Source organism: Ovis canadensis, chromosome 20 (assembly GCF_042477335.2).
Source record: "Ovis canadensis isolate MfBH-ARS-UI-01 breed Bighorn chromosome 20, ARS-UI_OviCan_v2, whole genome shotgun sequence".
In the NCBI taxonomy this organism is placed as follows: Eukaryota; Metazoa; Chordata; class Mammalia; order Artiodactyla; family Bovidae; genus Ovis; species Ovis canadensis.
In genome coordinates, this window is record NC_091264.1 from 30,653,465 (window position 1) to 30,674,889 (window position 21,425).

The 21,425-nt window shown below is 54.3% G+C and overlaps 2 protein-coding genes across 3 annotated transcripts in view; both read right to left on the reverse strand.

Annotated features, from left to right (window-relative positions):
• TFEB (transcription factor EB) overlaps positions 1 to 7,925 on the reverse strand; it is a 47,533-nt gene extending 39,608 nt beyond the window's left edge. Inside the window, exon 1 of one of the 2 annotated variants that reach the window (XM_069564264.1) lies at positions 7,598 to 7,925. The gene's annotated coding sequence lies outside the window, so the exon portion shown is untranslated. Of the gene's footprint in view, positions 1 to 4,850; positions 4,875 to 7,597 lie in introns of those variants that run through there. The other variant, XM_069564263.1, reaches the window with a different exon arrangement.
• Positions 7,926 to 9,046: 1,121 nt separating this feature from the next.
• On the reverse strand, positions 9,047 to 20,600 carry PGC (progastricsin). The gene is made up of 9 exons (XM_069564414.1): positions 20,482 to 20,600; positions 17,164 to 17,314; positions 16,574 to 16,691; positions 15,468 to 15,586; positions 13,610 to 13,809; positions 11,817 to 11,939; positions 11,187 to 11,334; positions 10,042 to 10,140; positions 9,047 to 9,344 (listed from the first exon to the last, which is right to left on the reverse strand). The coding sequence occupies exons 1-9, from the start codon at positions 20,541 to 20,543 to the stop codon at positions 9,069 to 9,071; spliced, it is 1,296 nt and encodes a 431-aa protein (XP_069420515.1). The 5' UTR covers positions 20,544 to 20,600; the 3' UTR covers positions 9,047 to 9,068.
• Positions 20,601 to 21,425: the final 825 nt, after the last annotated feature.

Sequence of the window (21,425 nt, forward strand, 5' to 3'; positions counted from 1 at the left end):
GATAGCACCGGGAGCTCCAATCAACATTCTGTAATGACCTATATGGGAATGTGTGTGTGCTCAGTCACGTCTGACTCTTTGCAACCCCATGGACTGTAGCCCACCAGGCTCCTCTGTCCATGGGATTCTCCAGGCAAGAATACTGGAGTGGGTTGCCATTTCCTCCTCCAGAGGAGCTTCCCGACCTAAGGATGGAACCCGAGTCTATTGTGTCTCCCGCACTGGCAGGTGGATTCTTTACCACTGAGCCACCTGGAAAGCCCCACAGAGTCTATAAAAGAGTGAACATATAGCCTGGCGGGTTACAGCTCATAATGTCTCAAGGAGTTGAACACGACTGAAGCGACTTAGCATGCACGTGTGCCTAACCGATTCACTTTTCTGTACATCTGAAACTAACACAACATTGTAAAGCAACCATACTCCAATAAAAATTAATTTAAAAAAAAAGGAAGAATGTTCTTAAGACCAAAGGGCCAGGTGCTGGCACGTTTGTGGTCATTTAGTCCCTGGCTCTGTACGATAACACATCGCTCTGACTTTCTCTGTCCTCTGCAGATACTGAAATTCCCCCCCTCCCCGCTCCCAGGCCATCAGCTTTGGGAAAGGAGCTGTGTCTTTATTCCCACCCATCCTGCTTGGTTCGCACAGTGCTAGGCACCCAGTCTGTCCATGACTGCTGACCCGAGTGTATGCTGGAGTGGGTCCCCCAGCCTCCCTGGGTCCCAGTCCCCTCCTCTAGAAAACACGGGGGCAGTGCCAGCTGGCTTCTGAGGCCCACAGCCCTGCAGCCCCAGTCAGCTGGCCCCGCCCTGGCAGGGGCAGCTGAGAGAGACAACACCTGGCCAGGGCGAGGGGGGCGGGGACAGAGGCGGCAGGGGGGCACAGGATAGTGTGTCACCTCCTGGCCACCCTGCACCCCTCAGGGACTGTAGGGGGCTGGGGCAGCTGCTGTCCCCAAACCAGTTATAAACAAGGCAGAGGACAGGCTGTGACTTCCCTAGGCAAACAGGGGAAAACAAACCGGAGCCCCACCCCACAGACCCACTGGTGGAACTGGGGAGTGGCAGGGGTGGGCAGGCAATGGGCAGGGCTGCTGCAAACTCTGTGCAGGGAGAGACAGGCTGGGAGCCCACCAGAGAGGGCTGGGCCTGGATCCCTGCGGGCGGGTGGAGGCAGGGGGTTCCTGCTTGGTTGCGTCCCTGGGTCTTAGGTGGTGATGCTCCTGCAGGACAGAGACCTGGGTAAAGCATCTGTGTGTCCTTGGGTCTGGGCCCATTTCACACTCAGCTACTCCCTTCATGAAGCTGTGCTGAGCACCCGGTACATAGCTAGCTTCCCCTGGCTTGCAAGGAAGACTCTGCTACTACAGGCCTTGGGGCAAGCCCACAGGGTCACCCCAACTATCTGCTGCCCTCAAAGCCCAGGACCCCCTAAAAGATGATGGAGACATCTTGACCCCCAACAATGACTCCCATCTGCCAGCCCGGTGTCTCCAGGGTGAGGAGAGCAGAAGGGAATGGCTGTTTCTTGCCTGTGTTTGATCATTTTTATTATTCACCAAAAATGCAGTTCAAACAGTGATCAAATACCCTCTATGGGGTGGGAAAGTCAAATAACATGGTGGACCTTTTGACAGCCTCACTTAGGGAGAGTGAGGGGCTGTTCTGGACACCCACCCCCTGAAGCCAGAAATGCTATTCTGGTTCCAAGGACTTGCCCCCAGTACTGAAGACTCTCGGGACTGGCGCTGTCCACCTCACCCTGCCTGAAGCAGTCACTATTTCCTGAGCACTCGTCCCCAAGGGTGGGGCCAAGACTGGACACCGGTCAGTTTAATGGGATGTAGGGGCAGAGAGTCAGGATGGAGGAGGGAAGGATGGCCATACCAGAGACTGTTGCTGCTGCTGCTGCTGCTGCTAAGTCGCTTCAGTCGTGTCCGACTCTATGCAACCCCATAGACGGCAGCCCACTAGGCTCCCCCGTCCCTGGGATTCTCCAGGCATGAACAATGCAGTGGGTTGCCATTTCCTTCTCCAATGCATGAAAGTGAAAAGTGAAAGTGAAGTTGCTCAGTCGTGTCCGACTGTTAGCGATCCCATGGACTGCAGCCCACCAGGCTCCTCCGTCCATGGGATTTTCCAGGCAAGAGTACTGGAGTGGGGTGCCATCGCCTTCTCTGATACCACAGACTAGTGGTCACCAAATGATCTCACAGTGGTCCCTGCCCCTGGGGACCTGGCTTCGAAAAGCAGACGGCCCTAAGACACCCTGGGCAATCGGAGACCCAGGAAACAGAAAGCTCTGGCCTGGGTAGTCACAAAAGAGTAGGTTATCAAAGAGTAGGTTATCAAAATGGGGTCCCAGGACCAGAAGCATTAGCATCACTTGAAAGTGCTCCAGAATTGTAAACTCTAGACCTACAGGAATCCACTCAGGAACCGTGGGCGGGGCTGGGGGATAGTAAATGTTCTACCAATCCTGATGCTGACACCCACCTGACAAGAACCACTGTCTGAGAGACAGGGCATCAAAATCATCACACATACTAAAAAAATAATATTGATGCCCATGCCTCTCCCCAAAGACTCAGGTGCAATGGTATTTTTTAAGAGCTCCCCAGGTCATCCTAATATCCAGCCAGAAGTGCAGTCAGATGGAGCAGTTCCCTGGAAGGGTAACCCTACAGGGACAGATGATTTGCCTATAGGGAGGGAAACAGAGGAGGTACTGTCAGGAAAAGGGACCAGCATGAACAGGGCTAGGATGAGGGAATATGCTCCTTTCGTTTCCAGAGAGCCTGTTGGAATTCCTGAATTAATCTCATATCATCCCCTTTGACTGTGGGACCCCGCTGTGTGGACAGGAGCCAAGAATGTGGCCTGGCCCCCAGGAAGATGGACAAGGGTGGGGAAGACCGGAGCTCACTTTCTTCCTTCTTAAGAGACAGTAAAGAAAGCTGATGATGACTCTGCCTCTTGCTTCTGCCCCTCTTGGTTGCTACCTGCTCTCACCCATTGCTCCACAGGCAACAAAGCATTTCCTGTGGGCATGACGATAAGTCCCAGATCCAGCCTTATGGCTGAGATCTTATCTCTGTCTTGGTGAGACTGCAGACAAGGAGATCTGTATGTATCTCTGGTGCAGAGTGCAGGAGGGCCAGGCAACACGAGGGCAAGGGAGGGCCTCTGGTCAGGAGTCAGTAGTAAGTGACTGGGCCCGATGCACTCCAAGCAGTCTCAGGGGGCAGGGCCGGGCAGGGCAGGGGTGGTAGAGATGCTGCAGGCCTGACCGTCTGCTCTGCTGTAGACTGTGGACACCAGGCTGGGTGTGGTACAGCAGGGGGTGCTGGGGACTGTGGCCACGGAGTCTGCAAAGCCCCACTGAAGGCATTTTGCTTGAGGATCTTAGACCCACGAGGGAGGCCTGTTTGCAACCCATAGGTCTTTATTTCTCCCCTAGAGCTCTCTATGCCTCTATTTCCTCACCTGGAAATGAGAAATGAAGAAGTTAAAGGAGTTAATTATGATAACATTTCTTGGAGCACAGCAGTGTTCTAAGTGCTGTAAAGGCAGCGAGCAGCAACATACTCAGCCCTCCTGACAGCACTGTTTGCAGGCACTACAATACTCCTCGCGTTCTGGGTATGGAAACAGAGGCACAGTGCAGGACAGCAGCTGGCCCAGGGCCACATAGCAAGTGGCAGAGCTGAGATTCCACACCCGGCGACCTGGCCCCAGAGCCCGTGCTCTTGACCGCCCCCCAACTCGGGGGCACTTAGCGCAGTGCTCAGTACCCGGTGGCAATGGCTCTGTCCCAAGAAAAGCTGGCTGATGGCTCCACGGGGGCCAGCCTTTAGCGAAAGCTCTATGGGGTGGACTTGGGCTGCCCCCCACCTCCCCCGCACCCCACACTCCACCCTTTCTGAAGCATCTCCTGTCTGGGTGCTTTGGCCAAAGATGGATAGAAGGCTCACGCTGGAGGGGACCCCACCGGTGATGGAGGCTCATAGATATGGAAATAGAAGCTAAGGGAGACAGGGACTGGCCCAGCCACATGGCCTGTCAACACAGGGTCTCCTGGGTTCTTTTCAGGACTTTCACTGCCATCCGGCTCTCACCCAAGTACTTTCCCGGCTTTTTCTCCTCATCTGATTAAACAAGTGCCTACTGAGGGCTGCACTGTAAGGGCATGTTTGAGGTAGCCAAGGAGACCCAGGAAGCCTTGTCTGAAGCCATCTCTTCCCCCAGCCAGGCAGGAGAGTTCTCGCCGGGGGACCCTTCAGTCACCTGGGTCAGCAGCTCAGAAGAGCAGTCAGGAGATAGGTGTGCCCTGGAGAAGGGGCTTCAGCAAGTCCCATCACTGCTCAGAGCAGGAGATCCCGATGGGGAAAAGAAGGTTCCTGTCACACCATGCCCCAGCCTTGTAAGGGAGAACTCCTGGGAACCCTGAAGTGGTCTTCTGCAGGGACTGAGAACATGGATTTTGGACTCAGTTGGGCCTGGGTTAGAATCCCTACCACTTCCAGGCTGTGTGACTTCAGGCAACCTGCTTAACTTCTCTGAATCAGTATAATGAAAATAATAATTTCTACCTCATTCTGAAGAGTAAATACACAATAAATGTTGGCAACTATAGTTTATGACTAAGTTTTATTACAATATTGCTCTATTATAGCATAAAGAGTAGATGCATATTCTATTAATATTATTTTTACATGCTCATAGACATGTGTGGACACAATTCATCTACATACATGTATCTAGATACCCACGATCTCATAACCACACACACAAACTCCCATCAATCACACACATCCCACACAGACACAGAGCAGCATCTGGACTCACCATGTGCCAGGCACCTGACTCCTCACAGCTGCCTGTGAAGTGTGTGCATCTTTACCTCTCTTTTCAGACGTGGATACATACATCATAAGCAAAAACACCCACTGCGTCCTGGGATGTGGACACTGCTGGCAGCTCCAGGAGCCCTGAACACCCCCCCCCCCTCTGAATCAGAGGAGGCCAACCCAATTTCCATGGTCATCTCCAGGGCAGCCCCAAGCTGGGCCCCAAGTGCTGACTGCCCTCCATCCCTAGGACAAAGGCCCAACCTGGCTTGCATGCCAGCTGCGGTTGGGGAAACCCCAGTTGCCGGCAGAAACCAAGTCGACTTTGAAAAGGAAGAGACAGAAGCCGAGGGGTGGCTAGGCCACTCCCTGTGGGGGCAGGTGCTAAGTAACTCTATAAACTCTGGCTAATGATGCAATTACAGCCATAAACAGAGCCCCAGGAGGGATGGGGCCAGAAGCCAGACCCTCAAAGGGCAGCCAGGCTTGAGGGGTGGGAAGCCCCTCCCACCTGCTTTCCAGCTGAGAGGCAGGAGGGAGGCCTCACTGGCCGTGGGGTGAGCGCTGGGGACCCCCAGCATCCCCGAGCACTGGACGGGCTCCTGCGAGCCCCGGCCCACCCTCCTACCCACCTCCGACTGTGAGTTACCAGGCCATCAGCCCCTCAGAAGCCCAGGGGCTCTCTCGGGACTGAGTGCTCACCTGAGGAGATGTCCCCAACCATTGCACCCTTTCCACAGAGCACAGAATCAGGAAACCTGGGCTCCCATTTGGCTGCACCTCAGAGAGCTGAGCTGAGGGCAAAACAGCCCTCACTGCAGCTGTAGCAGGCCTCGTAAACTGTAAGCAACGTTGGCTGCGCTCCCAGACAAGCAGAGCACACAGTCACCCTAAACAGCTCTTCGTTTCCATTGCCTGGTTTCCAACTCTTCTGCCTGAGAAGCCAGGAGGCAGGCAGAATGAAGGGGTCCGTGTGAACTGCTATTTTTCCCCATGGCTGGAGAAACTGAGGCAAGATCCAGGCATACCTCAGACTACCAGGTAAAGCTCCGGAGGCAGCCAGCCCTTCCTCCGCCTGCCTCTTCTGGCCTGCCTTTAACTCTTGCCGGCTGTATCTCCCAGACTTGTGATCTCCCTGAGGGCAGGGCCTGGTTCTGCTCTGAAGACACCCACACGAGACCAGCCCCCCACCTTCCCCTCCACCCCCAGTTGGCCAAGAGTGCCAGGTCTTGGGCGGGTGGAATCTCAGCCATCAGGGTTCTGAACCCACATCCCAGAGGCGTCACTGGGGACCGACACCAGCCTTGTCCCATTCCCGGCTCAACTAAGTACCCCCTCCCCACTCAAGGGTTGACTATCACTATCACAAGGACTAACTATCACTTCCCCGGAGAACGCTAAACCAAAGCGCTCGAGTTTGGTCCAGGAACTGTTCACGCATAACCACCCCCAGAACACACGCGCGTGAGGTCGACGCCAGGGGTGGGCGCGGCATCGGAGAAGGACTCAGCGGTGAGGAGTTGGCCCGACGAGGAGGGGGTGGCGGAGCCCAGGGCAGACGAGCCCCGCCCCGGGCGCCCTCCCTCCACCCCTAACCCCCGCCTCCCTCCCTCCCCCTGCGAGCCCGGCCGGGGAGCCCCGGGCGGCTGCGGCGCGAACCTGCTCGCGCAACCCTGAGCAGCTCTGGGCAGCCGTGCGTGAAGCCAGAACTGCTGGCGGGAGGGAGCCGAGGGGAGGGGAGCCGAGCTGGCATCAGCCCGCTCCCTTCGAGAAGGCGAGCGCACTCGCCGCTTCGGCCGAATGGTTGATCGGAGTACCGGGGGCGGGCGGGGACGGCGGAGAAGTGCTGACTTGGGGGTGGGACAGCCTGGGGTTGGGAGGTGCAGACTCAAGGAATCGGGGGAAGGGGGCGTGTTTTCCGGGATTCAGGACCGGGAAGGAGGGGGGATACTCTGGGGACGGGTAGATGGCTGGGAGCTGCAGGGAAGGCAGGAGTGGTGTGATCTGAGGTTGGTGTTCCCTAACGTCGTGGAATAATGCAAGGGGGAGAAAAAGACTGTTCTCGGGCATACCAGGGGACGCGGGTTGGAGCGGCTTCTTCAAGAGACCGAGGGGGAGGAAGGGGCGGGAAGGGAGGAAAGGATGGTACTTCCACCCGCAGCACCCCCTCAGCGGCCCGGCCCCCGGGGCGTGGCGCCGCTCCGGCCCGCCCACTCCCCGGGACCATCCAGGCAGGGCCTGGCCCGGCCGGACTCGGCCCCCACACACTCCCCTACCTCCGGCGCCCTCCCCTGTGCCACCCGTCGCCCCAGCCGCGTCCGGTGGAGAAGAAGCGGGCGCTGGGCCCACACGCCCTCAAAACTTCTTGCAAGTTCACTCCCACGCCTCCCGCCCCTTCGACTTCAGCTCCCGGGCGGGGAAGGCCCATGCCCGCCACGGCCCCTCCCGCCTGGTTACATAAGGTCGCGGAGAAGCCGCCCCCCGGCCCGGGCCTGAAGGGAGGGGCTGGAGGGGCTCCCAAGTTCCGCGGGCAGCGCCGCCCCGGCCATGCGCCGGACTAGCCGGGCCGGCTAGACGGACGGCGGGGCGGCTGGCAGTGCGGCGCACACGGTCTAGCTCCCCTTTCCAGTCGACACCCCCACCCAGCCACCCACCTGTCTCGCGGACCCACGGGATCGGAGCAGCGGAGCCTGGGTCGGGAGTTCCGGGCCCTCCGCGCACCCCTTGCCCCCCGGTCCCGCTCACCTAGCTATGAAGGTCAATCCGTCCGCCGCCCGCGCCCCGCGACTCCGGCAACTTGTCCCAAGTTCAGGTGTCGGGCCCGAGAGCTCCGCCGGCCGCCCCCTCCCGGGCTCCTCCGGCTCCGCGCCACCGGTGAGGCCCGCCCCCGTCCGCCCTGCCCTCTGCAGTCGGCGCCGCCGCCGCTCCCTACGTCCAGCCCGCGGCCGCCGCCTCCGCTGTCACCGAGCCCCGCGCCCGGCGCCGGGGCTCCTGCTGTCACTCGGCACTCACTTCCCGCCGCGCCCGGCAGAGGGCAGCACCCTACCCCCGCGGCCCCGCCCCTCCCGGCTCCGCCCCTCCCCGCCCTACCGCCTGTCTGCCTGCTGCAGAGTCCGCTGGGAAACGTAGTCCTCCCTGCTGGGCGACGGCTCTGCTAGGCACGTCGGGATTTGTAGTCCCACCCTGTGGGCTCAGGCCTGTGCTGGGACTTGGCGTTTAATTTGGAAACTTTGATCCACTTGGTTTCTACCCCTTTTGCAAGTTTTCTCTTTTCAGGAAGTAATGTCACGAACCACAGATCATCATAATATACCCTGTGGCCTATTTGACCCCAGTGAGGGGCGTGCAGTGTGCTGGCTTTCCTGGAGTCTAGGAAAGAGGTAGGGTCACAGATGGTGTGCTGTTGCCATAGAAACCCCTCTGTGTCAACCCTCATCCTCCTGGTTTGGAATGGGGTACCAGACCTGCGTCTGGAGCATAAGGAACAAGGTTGATCAGCGTGGTGAAGGAAATATGATTGTAAAATGGAGCCCACCTCCTCTCCCATCATGAGTTCTCCATTTACCTAGGTGGGGGCCCTCCCCACCCAGACCTCATTAGCTGGAGCTTGCAGGTACATCACCACCATGTTGCTGAACAGAAAAACTTCCTGATCTTTTCATGTCACCCTCCTCTGCTGGACGTCACAAGATGCTCTGGTGGCATCAGGCGATGTCTCCCTAAAGGACCCACATCTGTTACAATGTTCATTGTCCTCCAGCCTTCTTCTGAAAGCTCCTAGGGCAAACTTGATCACTGATATGAAGGAAGAAGCCTAGATTTAAGACACATGGGACCCCTAGTCACACTGCTAGTGATATGTGTGGGGTAACTCTGGTGGTATTTGGTAAATTAGGTCAGCAGAGCACTTTGGATTGTCCCTTACAAAGGAATGCCCTGCCTGCATGCCACTACTACTGTCTTCCCTCTCCAGAGAGAAGCTGTGAAGAGACTCCAAACTTTGAGGGGTACAGGGCTCACCCCCAAGCCTACCTCATGCCCTATTTCTCTTAGAATCTCAGTGACCCACCATGAACCTCCTAGAAACTCAGGGACAACATGGTCCAGTAGAGGCAAAGTTGCCTGTGACTCTTATTGCCCCATTCCCTGAGCCTACAGGCTGTGACTGCCCTCTAAAAACAACAGGATGGCCGATGTGGAGAAGAGCTATTTATTGTTAGAGAAAGTCCAGAGTCCAGAGAAGGGAGGCTAAATGCAGAGAGGAAGTGTAGAGAGAACCCCCTGTAGGATGGAGAGTCCAGAAGGAGAAGGAAGCCCGGGAGTCCAGGCACTGAGTCTTGGCGGCTGTGGCGAAGCCCACCCTGTTGTTGCCCAGGTCGTAGATGGAATAGTATGACCTGAGAAAGACGTCCCCAAGGATCCACAGGGGCTGGCCATTCTGGGAGGGTATGTAGGTGACCTCCACCCCCAGGACGCAGTAGCTGTCGTCATTCTGCACAACACACAAGGGCATCACTCATTCATCAGCTCCCAGATGGACGGGGCACTGTGCAGCCCAGAGCCCCAGGCCAGCAGCACAGATACAGAAAAAGAAGGGCCAGAGTTTCTACCCTTGAGGCCTCACAGGCCAACTGAGCTGCCAGAGCGGGGCTGGTTGGGGATTCTAGTGTGACTGAGGGCAGGTTGCAAGGGCCCTCCCTCTGCAGGATCTCCTCAACTCCTGGTAGTAAAGCCTTGGAGCCAGATCAACTTAGGTTCAATCCTTAGCTTCACCCTAACTATGTAGCTTTAGGCCAATGAGTTAACCTCTCGAAACCTCCAAGTTTTTACTTATAAAATAAAAATTCATATCTCCCTCATTAAATGTTATGACGAGTTATCAGGAAAATGCAGACAAAGTGCTTCACTTGGCGGCTGACTCTTGTAAGTGCTCAACAGAGAGCCAGTGCCTCTCCCCCTTAATTAATAATAATTATTAATAATAGATGATTGCTCTGCTCTTTCACAGCCTGGTTCCAGAGAAGGGGGTTTAAAATCCATGAGAGGGGAAGAGAAATCAATGCTTCAAGGAAATGGCACAGTTAAGGGGACCGAGTGTTTCTGGCTCCTCACAGCTTCCTCCCGCCCCTCACCCACCTCTACCCCTGATCTTGTGCCCACTGGCTCAGCCTGCAGGAACCAGGACTTACACTGAGGATGTAGGAGGCGGGAGGCAGAGGGAACTGCATGCCATTGATGACAAAGGTGAGGGTGGGCAGGTTCTGGATGTTGTTACAGTCCACAGGAAACTGCAGAGAGGAACAGCGCCAGGTCGCCTCATCTCCCCGCTAAGAGGACCTGCCATCCCCATCACGGCAGCCCCTGGGGTCCTGAGCCCGAGCCCCAAATCTGCTCTTGGACCAGAGGCTGCAACACCAATACTGCTGGTGTTACCCATGAGGACTCGCGTACAGAACCTCAAAGTTATAGAAGCTGCTGTACAGAGGGTGGGTTGTGGGGAGACCTGAGTCATCTTTCTCAAAACATGCCTCTTTCTTGAATTTCCCCCATGAAAGTTTAAATCTACTCCTCTTCCCTGCAAGTGTCCTTTTAAAATAGGTCTGATACTCTACTGTGTGTAAAATAGATGGCTGATGGGAAGCTGCTGTATAGCACAAGGTGTTCAGCTGGGTGCTCTGTGATGACTAGAGGGGTGGAATGGTGGTGGCCGGGTGGGAGGTCAAAGAGGGAGGGGATGGATATATGTATGCCTCTAACTGATTCTCTTCGTTGGACAGCTTTACACAGCATTGTAAAGCAACTATACCCCAATAAAAATTAAAATAATAAATAAAATACACAGGTATGTAGACAGTATATCACATCAGCCCACCAAAGTTAGTGAGAATACCTTAATTATGCAAACCCTTTGGTAGGTTCAGGAGGGGGTAAAGATGGGGCAGGGCCCTGCCCAATCCACCTCCCAAGATGGAGGTGAGGGAGCTCTGGATTCAAGAGTTATTCCTTGTCGCTCTCAGGCTTGGTCCCACATTCTAGTTATTTAGCTCTTACTGCAAAGCCCAGCAGGTGTTTAACCTGTTTGCTCTAAGAGATTGAAGCTCAGAGGAAATTCTACCTATTAGTGACCTCCCATACCAGCACAGGCATCTGGCCCCCCTGAATCAGCCTTCCGGCCCCCAGCCAGCCCCCAGTCATCCCGGGGCCCCCACCTCCAGTGACAGGAGGCAGCAAGAAGCACGGAGGCCAAGAATCAGGCTATTCTTGTGCTCCCAGGAAAAACCATAAATGCCCCCTAGCCTCTCCCCGGGAAAGGGCACGCCTCCGCCGCATGCACCTGCCCATACTGGTCCTTCTGGGCCCCCGTGGCCTGCAGAAGGGCACTCAGGAACTGCTGGGGCACCGTGAGCAGAGATGTGCCGGTGTCCACGATGGCCTGGCAGCCTGCGGAGCACCAGCCCGTAGCCTGGTCACCAATGAGGAACCTGAATGGTGAGAAGATGGGGTCTCAGCGCCTCCCAGCTCAGGGCAGTTAGGGGATGGGCCACAGCCACCGAATCACGGTGCACCTCAGAAGATAAAGATTCTACAGAGGTCAATCCAACCACCCCCCAGCCTCGTAACAGTCTGTCCAAGTCTGCCTGAATGGCCATGTCTTCTGTTTCTTAAAAGTTCCACAGATAGTTCTAGAAAGACTGATGGCCAGGGCTATAGATTTGTTGTAAATACTTTGAGTAAATTAGTCCCTCCCCCGACACACCCCAGTTTCTAATCTCTAAGGCCCTAGGGTTGGATGGCAGGGTCTGAAATGTCTGGGATTCCAGACCCTGCCTCTTCCTGTGTTGTCCCCACCACAACCACCTTCTCCAGGCCGACCAAGGTCTTGAAACCCCAAGTCCTGAATGTGTGTGTGCAACATCCTGCCCAAATGAACAGCCCCCGCCCCCGGGGCCCGCCGCAGACTCACTCCTCAACGCCAATCTGCCAGTACAGCTCCTGAGTGACGGGGGCCCAGTAGATCTGCCCCGTGTACAGCCTGCTGTCCACACCCCCAAAGATGACTGCTCCCCCATCCTGAGAGCCCTGTTGGCTGCAGAATGTAAAGCGAAAGGTGAGTCAGGAAGTGGCTGTAGGAAAGGCAGGGAAATAGAAGTCCTGCCCTGGCTCCAGACTGGGGCTCCCTGAGGTAGGGCTGTGTCTCCCCTCAGACTGAGGCTCCTTGAGGCTGGGCTGTGTCTCTCCTCAGACTGAGGCTCCCTGAGGCAGGGCTGTGTCTCCCCTCAGACTGGGGCTCCCTGAGGCAGGGCTGTGTCTCCCCTCAGACTGGGGCTCCCTGAGGCTGGGCTGTGTCTCCCCTCAGACTGAGGCTCCCTGAGGCAGGGCTGTGTCCCCTCAGACTGGGGCTCCCTGAGGCTGGGCTGTTTCTCCCCTCAGACTGGGGCTCCCTGAGGCTGGGCTGTTTCTCCCCTCAGACTGGGGCCCCCTGAAGGCAGCCCTGTCTCCCCTCAGATTGGGGCTCCCTAAGGGCAGACGTTGTGTCCCCCACCTCTGACCAAGGCTGGGAATTCCCAGTGCCTCCAGCTCTCAAATGAGGCCGCTCCACCAAGTGCTTCCTCTGGGAAAGCCTCTGGTCATCTGGCCTGCAGCCCTGTCCCACCTCTCTCCTCTGCCTTTCATTTCATGCTCCTGGTGGAGCGTGTCAGCAGGAGCCTGACCGGGGCCCAGTTGGTTGTTTTTCTGCTGGAATCGGAGGGAGGAGGGGCCCAGGGGGAGTGGAGGGCACGACCTCCCTGTGAGACAGTAGACGAGCAGGAGTGTGGCACTGGGCAGCAATCCTCCGGGCTAAACTCAAGAGTACTTGTAAACAGAGGTCAGCAACCTTAGTAACAGGATAATATTGTTGAAAGTCAGGTTCAAATGACTAAGCCCCGGAGAGCAGATGTTGATCGTCTCTAGAAGGTGGTTGTCTAATTCTACAGAGGAAAGATGGAAAGTCCCCTCCAGGCCACCCACCCCTTCCCACTGCTTGGCTCCAGGGCCCATCCACGTAAATAACCACGTTTGCTCGTGTTTGTGGTAAGAACAACAATTTGTTCGAGTTCATGGTGGACTGAGGCCAGAAGACCTGGCTAGAACAATACATCAAAGGAGATGAAGCAATAGATTATTATACAAAAGAGGTGTCCAGGTAGAAAACATTTGGTCAGAAAGAAGTGAGCTCACTGCGGCTCTGGGCAGGCAGTCAGCCCTAGAGGTAGGAGAAAAGTGAAAGTGTTAGCTGCTCAGTCGTGTCTGACTCACGGCGACCCTATGGACTGTAGCCCGCCAGGCTCCTCTGTCCATGGAATTCTCCAAGCAAGAATACTGGAGTGGGTTGCCATTCCCTTCTCCAGGGGATCTTACCCACCCAGGGATTGAACCCACGTCTCCCTCATTGCAGGCAGATTCTTCACCATCTGAGCCACCAGGGAAGCCCCATAGAGGTAGGAGAAGCTGCAACAATGCCCCAAGCAGAGTTCTGCCGGAGGAAGGGGAGATTCTGTCTTGGCCAGGAAATGTAAAGAAGAGATCGAGTGGGCTGGGGACAGATGCGGGAATGGGGAGCACGGGAAAGGAAGAATCAGAAGCCCAGGAGGAAAGGTCCTGCCAAATGCCTGCTGGGAATGCCTGCCTCCAAACTCCAAAGTGTTTGAACCTCAGCCGTCCAGGCCTGTGGAAGCTAGTGGGCTGGGAGCCGGGGACTGCCGGGTAGTTCCTTACCTGCTGAGGTAGAAGCTGAAGATCGGGCTGGTGAGGGCACCCTCCTGCACCATGCCCTGAAGGACGGTGGTGGCCCCATCCACGGACAGGGAGGGGTAGGCCATGCCCATGATGCCGTCGAACTTCGCATAGAGGAAATTGGTACCCGGCTCGGTCTTACTCAAGCCGAACTCCTGGTTGGGGACCTGGATGCCTTGGACCTGGAGGGGACGCAGAGGATGGGAAGTAATGAATGTAACTCCACACATCTCCCTCTGGATCCCCCTCCTGAGACCCATCTGTCTGCTCTTCATCCCTCCCTCACTTCTGCCACCTCGCTTCTTGACAGGTTTGCAAAAGCCACTTTCTCTCCCAAGGAGCCACCCTCACCTGCTGCAGCACCGCCCACCTCACCTGCCTCTCCCCTAGGCTTTAAGCTCCTTAAGGAAAAGGAGGAGGTCATCCCAGTCACTCTGTGTCCTCGCTACCTGGCACGTGGTGGCCCACAGTGAGGGGTCGATAAGTGAATGGATGAGCCTTTTCTGTGTTTTTTTTTTGGCTGCACCTCACAGCATGCAGGATCTTAGTTCCCTGACCAGGGATCAGCCCCTTGCATTGGAAGCTCAGTGTCTAAACCACTGGACCCCCAAGGAAGTTCCCGGATGAGTCTCTAGTGTTATGATTTTCTGACCTGTATGGTAGAGCATCGGCTTCCCTGGTGGCTCAGTGCTAAAGAATCTACCTGCCAATGCAGGAGACATGGATTCAATCCCTGGGTCAGGAAGACCTCCTGGAGAAGGAAATGGCAATCCACTCCAGAATTCTTGCCTGAGAAATCCCATGAGCAGAGGAGCCTGGTGGGCAATACAGTCCACAGGGTTGCAAAGAGTTAGACACAACTGTAAATATCAATAACATCAGATATGCAGATGACACCACCCTTATGGCAGAAAGTGAAGAGGAACTCAAAAGCCTCTTGATAAAAGTGAAAGTGGAGAGTAAAACAGTTGGCTTAAAGCTCAACATTCAGAAAAGGAAGATCATGGCGTCCGGTCCCATCATTTCATGGGAAATAGATGGGGAAACAGTGGAAACAGTGGCAGACTTTTTTTGGCTCCAAAATCACTGCAGATGGTGACTGCAGCCACGAAGTTAAAAGACGCTTACTCCTTGGAAGAAAAGTTCCGACCAACCTAGATAGCATATTCAAAAGCAGAGACATCACTTTGCCGACTAAGGTCCGTCTAGTCAAGGCTATGGTTTTTCCTGTGGTTATGTATGGATGTGAGAGCTGGACTGTGAAGAAGGCTGAGCGCCGAAGAATTGATGCTTTTGAACTGTGGTGTTGGAGAAGACTCCTGAGAGTCCCTTGGACTGCAAGGAGATCCAACCAGCCCATTCTGAAGGAGATCAGCCCTGGGATTTCTTTGGAAGGAATGATGCTAAAGCTGAAACTCCAGTACTTTGGCCACCTCATGCGAAGAGTTGACTCACTGGAAAAGACTCTGATGCTGGGAGGGATTGGGGGCAGGAGGAGAAGGGGACAACAGAGGATGAGATGGCTGGATGGCATCACTGACTCGATGGACGTGAGTCTGAGTGAACTCCAGGAGTTGGTGATGGACAGGGGGGCCTGACGTGCTGCGATTCATGGGGTTGCAAAGAGTTGGACACGACTGAGGGACTGAACTGAACTGAGCAACTAAACAATAACAAACCATTGTAGAGCACTGGGTGTTTCCTATATTCTTCAAAGGCCTCCGTCTAAGTCTCCCCATCAGACTCTGAGAACTATGAGGTTAGAATCGAGTTCACAGCTCCGCATTACCTTGCCTGTTTCCTGGAAAGAGGAGAGGGTTCAGCCCGCAGCATCACTCACCGTCAGAGTATCATAGCCTAAGAGGCCAGTGAGGCTGCCGCTGCCATACTGCAGGGAGAAGGTCTGCTCATTGGAGGAGTAGGTGGAGGACAGGCTGGGGTTGAAGCGGGGGTGGCTGGCTGCAGGGAAGGGAAAATTAGGGAAGTCATGCTGGCCCCCTCTAAGGTCTGCAAGGCTGCCCAACTGTCTCCCAGCCTGTACTCATATCATAGAGCCTCAGCATACACACACACACATGCACACACCTCCCCCTGCCGCCCAAGGAGTCAGGTGGTAGCCAACTGACATTCCTGGCATTGGAAGACCCTTAAGAACTGGGCAGCCTTGACCCCAAAGCACCCCCTGCTCCCACCAACCTGACAAAATCACAGAATTGTCAGATGCCCTCGGATGATGACCTCCCTAGGACTGTAGTGTGGGCAAGTTGTATAGTATCTGTCTCCATCTTCCTGGCCCCCAGCAGATCTCCTGATACATGGCAAGTGTCAAGAAATTACTCATCAGATGAAGGAGTGAATGAACCTCCAGGGTATTCCCTGACCCTTGCCTCACCCCGAGGAGAAGCTGGCCACACCAGGATCCTGAGACAGCCTAGGATGGAGCCAGTGAGGGACCTTCTAGACTAGAGGTGTCAAGACCCAAACCCCAAGGCTTTGGCAGGGGTCAGGGCCATCCTAGGAAGTGAACATCTCCAAGGACAGTGACGGGAGGAGGACCACATCTATGTCCTTCTCCCGGGTCCTTGGGAGAGTACAGTAAGAGCTTAGTAAATCGTGGTGGGGGAGTAGCATAGAAAGAGTGTTGTAGAGTGGAGTGGGCCGGAATGGCACTGCCCAGAGTGAACAGAACAGAGTGGAGTGAGCTGGGCTAGGCTGGAGTAGGTGAAGGAATATGTCCTGGTAATCAGAGAGGGGCCACCCAGGCTCGGGGCCAGTTCCTTCCCTCTGGCTTGGACATGTGCCCTGTGACACTGGACAAATCCCTGGACCTTTCCAGGCCTGGAGCTCCCTGCCCACCCCACCGCCCGGCCCCCCAGCAATCTTTATGAAAGTGCGGCCCTTCCCCAGCAGGTGTCAATGCCCTCCCCTGCTCAGCCCAGCACTCACTGCAGGCCTGGCTCTGGCAGTAGAGAGAGGGCACCCACAGGTTGGAGGAGCCGGTATCAAAAAGGACCAAGAAGTTCTGTGGTGGCGTCCCAATGCTGATCTCACCAAAGTAAGCAGCCTGGGTGGGGAGGAAGGGACATGGGGCAGGCTCTTAGCTCTGGGTAGGGGTATGGCGGGCAGGTCTCACTTGTGGTGGGGGCATTGAAGCCGGTCACTCTGCTGCTCTGCCCATCAGGCCCAGCCTTCTCCATGGTCAGAGCGGCAGGGTAGCCAGCCCCACAGCCCACACCTCAAGCAGGGGTTTGAGCCTGCCCTCCACACTTGCTCAGAACCCACAGGCCCTCAGTCTGAGCCCGCCCGGGGCAGCAGCAAAAGTCTGCATGGACTCAGCTGCCAGGTCATCAGGGGTCCCTCCGTGCTTTCTCAGGCAATGAAGTCTCCGGCTGACAGGCAGGTCTGAGAGACAGGGGCAGCCTCCAGGGGGCGAGTGGGAGGGTGCAGAGAGGGAGAGAGCAGCTCACAGCCCCGGTCTGGCCCTCAGCCTTTGGCAGCAGGAGGAGGGGGAGCCCCAGGGAAGGGTCAAGACTCACGTCCATGTAGTCCATGGGCTCGGTGGCCACGCTGAAGTCACCAAAGCGGTACTTCTGGGCCGGGTCATGCTTGTAGGTCCTCAGGAAGTCCTCCAGGAGGCCCTTCTCCTTCATGGTCTCACGGATGGACTTAAATTTCTTCAAGGGAATTCTGCAGAAGGGCTGGGGTCAGGGCAGGGCCTCCCTCTTTCCTACTGCACCTCTAATATCCCAAGCTCTTTCTCCATCCCCAAATGCCTCAGGCTCCCCATCGCTCTGTCCCCGGGGCCTGTCGCTTGTATGTGTCTGTCTTCCTCTTTCTCCATTTCTGTCTCGATCTCTGTCTCTCTCTGGCTCTTTCTCCCTCTGCCTCTCTTTTTCTTCCTCTCTCTTTCTTTTTTTTGGAAAACTCTTCTCAGAACTTGCTCCAAGATTCAGAAAACAGCTACCTTCACCCAGGCCTGCCCTGACCTCATCCCATGGGTCGTCATCCCACCCTGGTCCTCCACTCTCAAATACCCCATAAACTCTTTTCCCAGGAAGGGGAGAGGAACTTTAGACATTACTCCTTGCAAGATTTGTGTGGTTTGTTGGTTTGTTTCGGCCGTGCTTGCTGGATCTTTGTTTCCTGACCAGGGACTGAACCCATGCTCTCGCAGTGAAAGTGCAGAGCCCTTAACCACTGGACCACAGGGGAATTCCCAATTTGTGCATTTTTTAAAAAAAAGTTTCAGAAGGACTTCCTTGGTGGTTCAGTAGTTAAGACTCCGCACTCCCAATGCAGAGGGCACGGGTTCAATCTCTGTTTAGGAAACTAAGATCCCAGGTGCTGCACAACACAGAAAAATAATAAATTAAAAAGCAATACATAATTCAAAAAATAAAAAGGCTTCAGAGATGGCAAAGTTAACCCCAAAGGGAGTCCCCCGGAATGGTGGCCCTCAGGCAACGGGCACCGGCTGGATGTGCCAGAGCACGGGCCCAGGGCAGCAGCACTAGACTGCGGACTCAGAAGACAGGGTCCTGGTTCTTCTGCTCCTTGTCTGGCCTGAGTCAGTCACGCTCCTCACAGGAGGCAGGGACCATGGGGAGGTTGGCTTGAGTGGTCCGGAGCCCAGATCAGCCTCTGGAACTGGATCTCCTGAATTATGGGTTTCTGCCCGTGTCTTCCCAGACTTGCCTGCCTCCATTGCCCAGGGGTCTCTGCCAGTGCCCCCAGGCCTTGCTCCAGGCTTCTGGATTCCTGCTTCTTTCCCCATCTCTTCCCCATTCTCTCAAGACCCTGCATCCTCCAGAAATTCTCTGCTAAACCCATTCACCTTGAGATATGAAGGCTGACGATTGCTTCACACCAACACCACTCCAGAATTGGCATATTCAAAGAAGTTTCTGAGAGAAGCCAACTTTCCACCAAAAGAAATGCCCTTTTATTGGTGCAATCGCAGGCAATGAGGCAGGCTGGGCGCCCTTTTGATGTCCTGTGAGCCTGGCCGCCTTATCCCCTTTCCCCTGACACCTCAGCATATAGAGATTACATGACTGGTGTTTCTGCTTAGATGATTTGGCATCTGTCAAATAAATTGGGGGCCCTTAAGGAAACTTCTAGCAAACATCACCCTATCTAGAAATAATTGCTTTCAAGGTCTTTTTTTTTTTTTTAGGCAGGAGTTGCCCCTACTCTGTCTGTTTCTGGTCTTTATCATTTATCTTTATCTATCATTCTGGTCTTTATCCTTTATCATCAGTGAGGGAATGGATGATGCTTCTCCCTCCAACTGGAAGCTTCCTGAAGGCAGAGGCCATATCTCTTCCCATCCTGAGATCTGTCCAGTGCACACTCAGAGAGCCTTCCCTGCCTCAGAGCAGAAGCAGGTCACCCAGAGAGTTTCGATGTCCCTTCCAACACGTGAGGACAGCAGAATGATGAGGGGTATGCATAAGAACTAGGAAGAAGATTCTCGACCAGACACCAAATCTACTGGCACCTTGATCCTGGACTACCCAGCCTCCAAAACTTAGAGAAAAAAATTTCTGTTATTTATAAATCATCCAGTCTATAGTAGTTTTGGTGTTGTTTTTTTTTTTTTACTTGTTATTTTCTACTAGGGTATAGCTGATTAGGGCTTCATGGGTAGCTCAACTGGTAAAGAATCTGCCTGCAATGCAGGAGATCGTGGTTCAATTCCTGGGTGGGGAAGTTCCGTTGGAGAAGGGATAGGCTACCGAATCCAGTATTCTTGGGCTTCCCTAGTGACTCAGACGGTAAAGAATTCACCTGCAGTATGGGAAGTCAGTTCAGTCACTCAGTCACATCTGACTTTTTGCAACCCCATGAACCACAGCATGCCAGGCCTCCCTGTCCATCACCAACTCCTGGAGTCCACCCAAATCTATGTCCATTGAGTCGGTTATGCCATCCAACCATCTCATCCTCTGTCGTCCCCTTCTCCTCCTGCCCTCAGTCTTTTCCAGCATCAGGGTCTTTTCAGATGAGTCAGCTCTTCACATCAGGTGGCCAAAGTATTGGAGTTTCAGCTTCAACATCAGTCCTTCCAATGAACACCCAGGACTGATCTCCTTTAGGATGGACTGGTTGGATCTCCTTGCAATATGGGAAACCTGGGTTCAATTCCTGGGTTAGGAAGATCCCCTGGAGGAGGGCATGGCAACCCACTCCAGTATTCTTGCCTGGAGAGTCTCATGGACAGAGGAGCCTGGCAGGCTGTGGTCCATGGGATCGCAAAGAGTCGGACATGGCTGAGCAGCTAAGCACAACACAGCACATAGCTGATTAACAATTTGTGAGAGTTTCAGGTCAACAGCAAAGGGACTCAGCCAGGCATGTACATGTATCCATTCTCTCCCAAACTCCCCTCCCATCCAGGTTGACACATAATATTGAGCAGAGTTCCCTGTGCTATAAGGTAGGTCCCTGTTGGTTATCCATTTTAAATGTAGCAGAGTGTACACATAGATCCCAAACTCCTTAACTATCTCTTCCCCCAGTCCTTCCCTCCTGGCAACCATAAGTTTGTTCTCTAAGTCTGTGAATCAGTATCTGTTTTATAAAATAATATAAACTTATTTATAAAATAAGTAATTTTTTAATATGTTTATTTTTATAAATAAGTTATAAACTGTTTATAAACATAAAATAAACTAAGTTTATACACTTATAAAATAAGTTTGTTTATAAACTTATTTATAAAAGAAATAAGTTAAATATAAACTTATTTATAAAAGAAATAAGTTAAATATAAACTTATTTATAAAATAAATTAATTTATTTTTTTAAAAGCTGCCAGGGCTCCTGTCCCAGCATTCAGGCCCCAGACTCACTTGACCAATGCTGCTGCCGCCAAGGCCTGGAGGCAGACCAAGGCCAGTACCATCCACTTCATGACGCTGATTCCCAGCTGGCTGCAGCAGAGAGGCAACTCTGAGTTGTGCTGTTGCAGCGGAGTGAAAGCCTGAACAGCCCTTCCTGCTTTATACCTCGGGGACCCAGCCCAGTCCCTGCCTCTCTGCCCTGGACAAGCCTGGTCTCAACCCTGGGTGTACCCTGGGCTCCCTGTATCAGTCGTTTCCATGTGTTTTCCTTTGTGAGGGTGGCCTCAAAGGACTTTTCATCCTATTGACTTTTCAGAACAAGCAGTGGAGGCCAGGAGGTGTGAGCGATAAGAGATCAAACTTGCCAAAAGATGGAGTGGCAAAGATGACTTCTTTGCCCAGGAACCAGAGGTGTGAGCTGGGCGTTTTGAGGGGAGGGCCAGAGGAGGGCAGAAATGAGGGCTCTAAGGTCTATAGGCAAGTCTACAGAGAAGTCCGTAATTCCAAAACTTCAGAACAAAAAAAACTCTTTGTTGTGGGGCTGCCCTGGGCATTGTAGGATGTTGAGCGGCATCCTTGGCCTCTACTCACTAGATGCCAGTAGCAGTCCCCCAGTTGTGCCAACCAACAATGTCTGCAGGCACAGCCCAGCATCCCTTTTGGGAGCAAAATGGTTGAGTATCACTGGTCTAGAGGTGATACATTCAAAGATTCTGACTTGAGTCCTGGTTCAAGTACTCCCAAGCCCTTGAGGGATGCAGTTAGGGTGTCTGGGGGATGATGGGGTCAGTAGCTGGATAAAGGTAATGAAGATGGTGGTTAGTGTGGTGCTGATGGTGGCAATGATGGTGGCATTATTAGCATGGATGCAGATGATGGAGCTAGGTCGCCAGTGACTGAAGTTAGAGCTACCAGGGCTAGCTTTAGAGGACTTCCTGGTCAAACGGGGCATT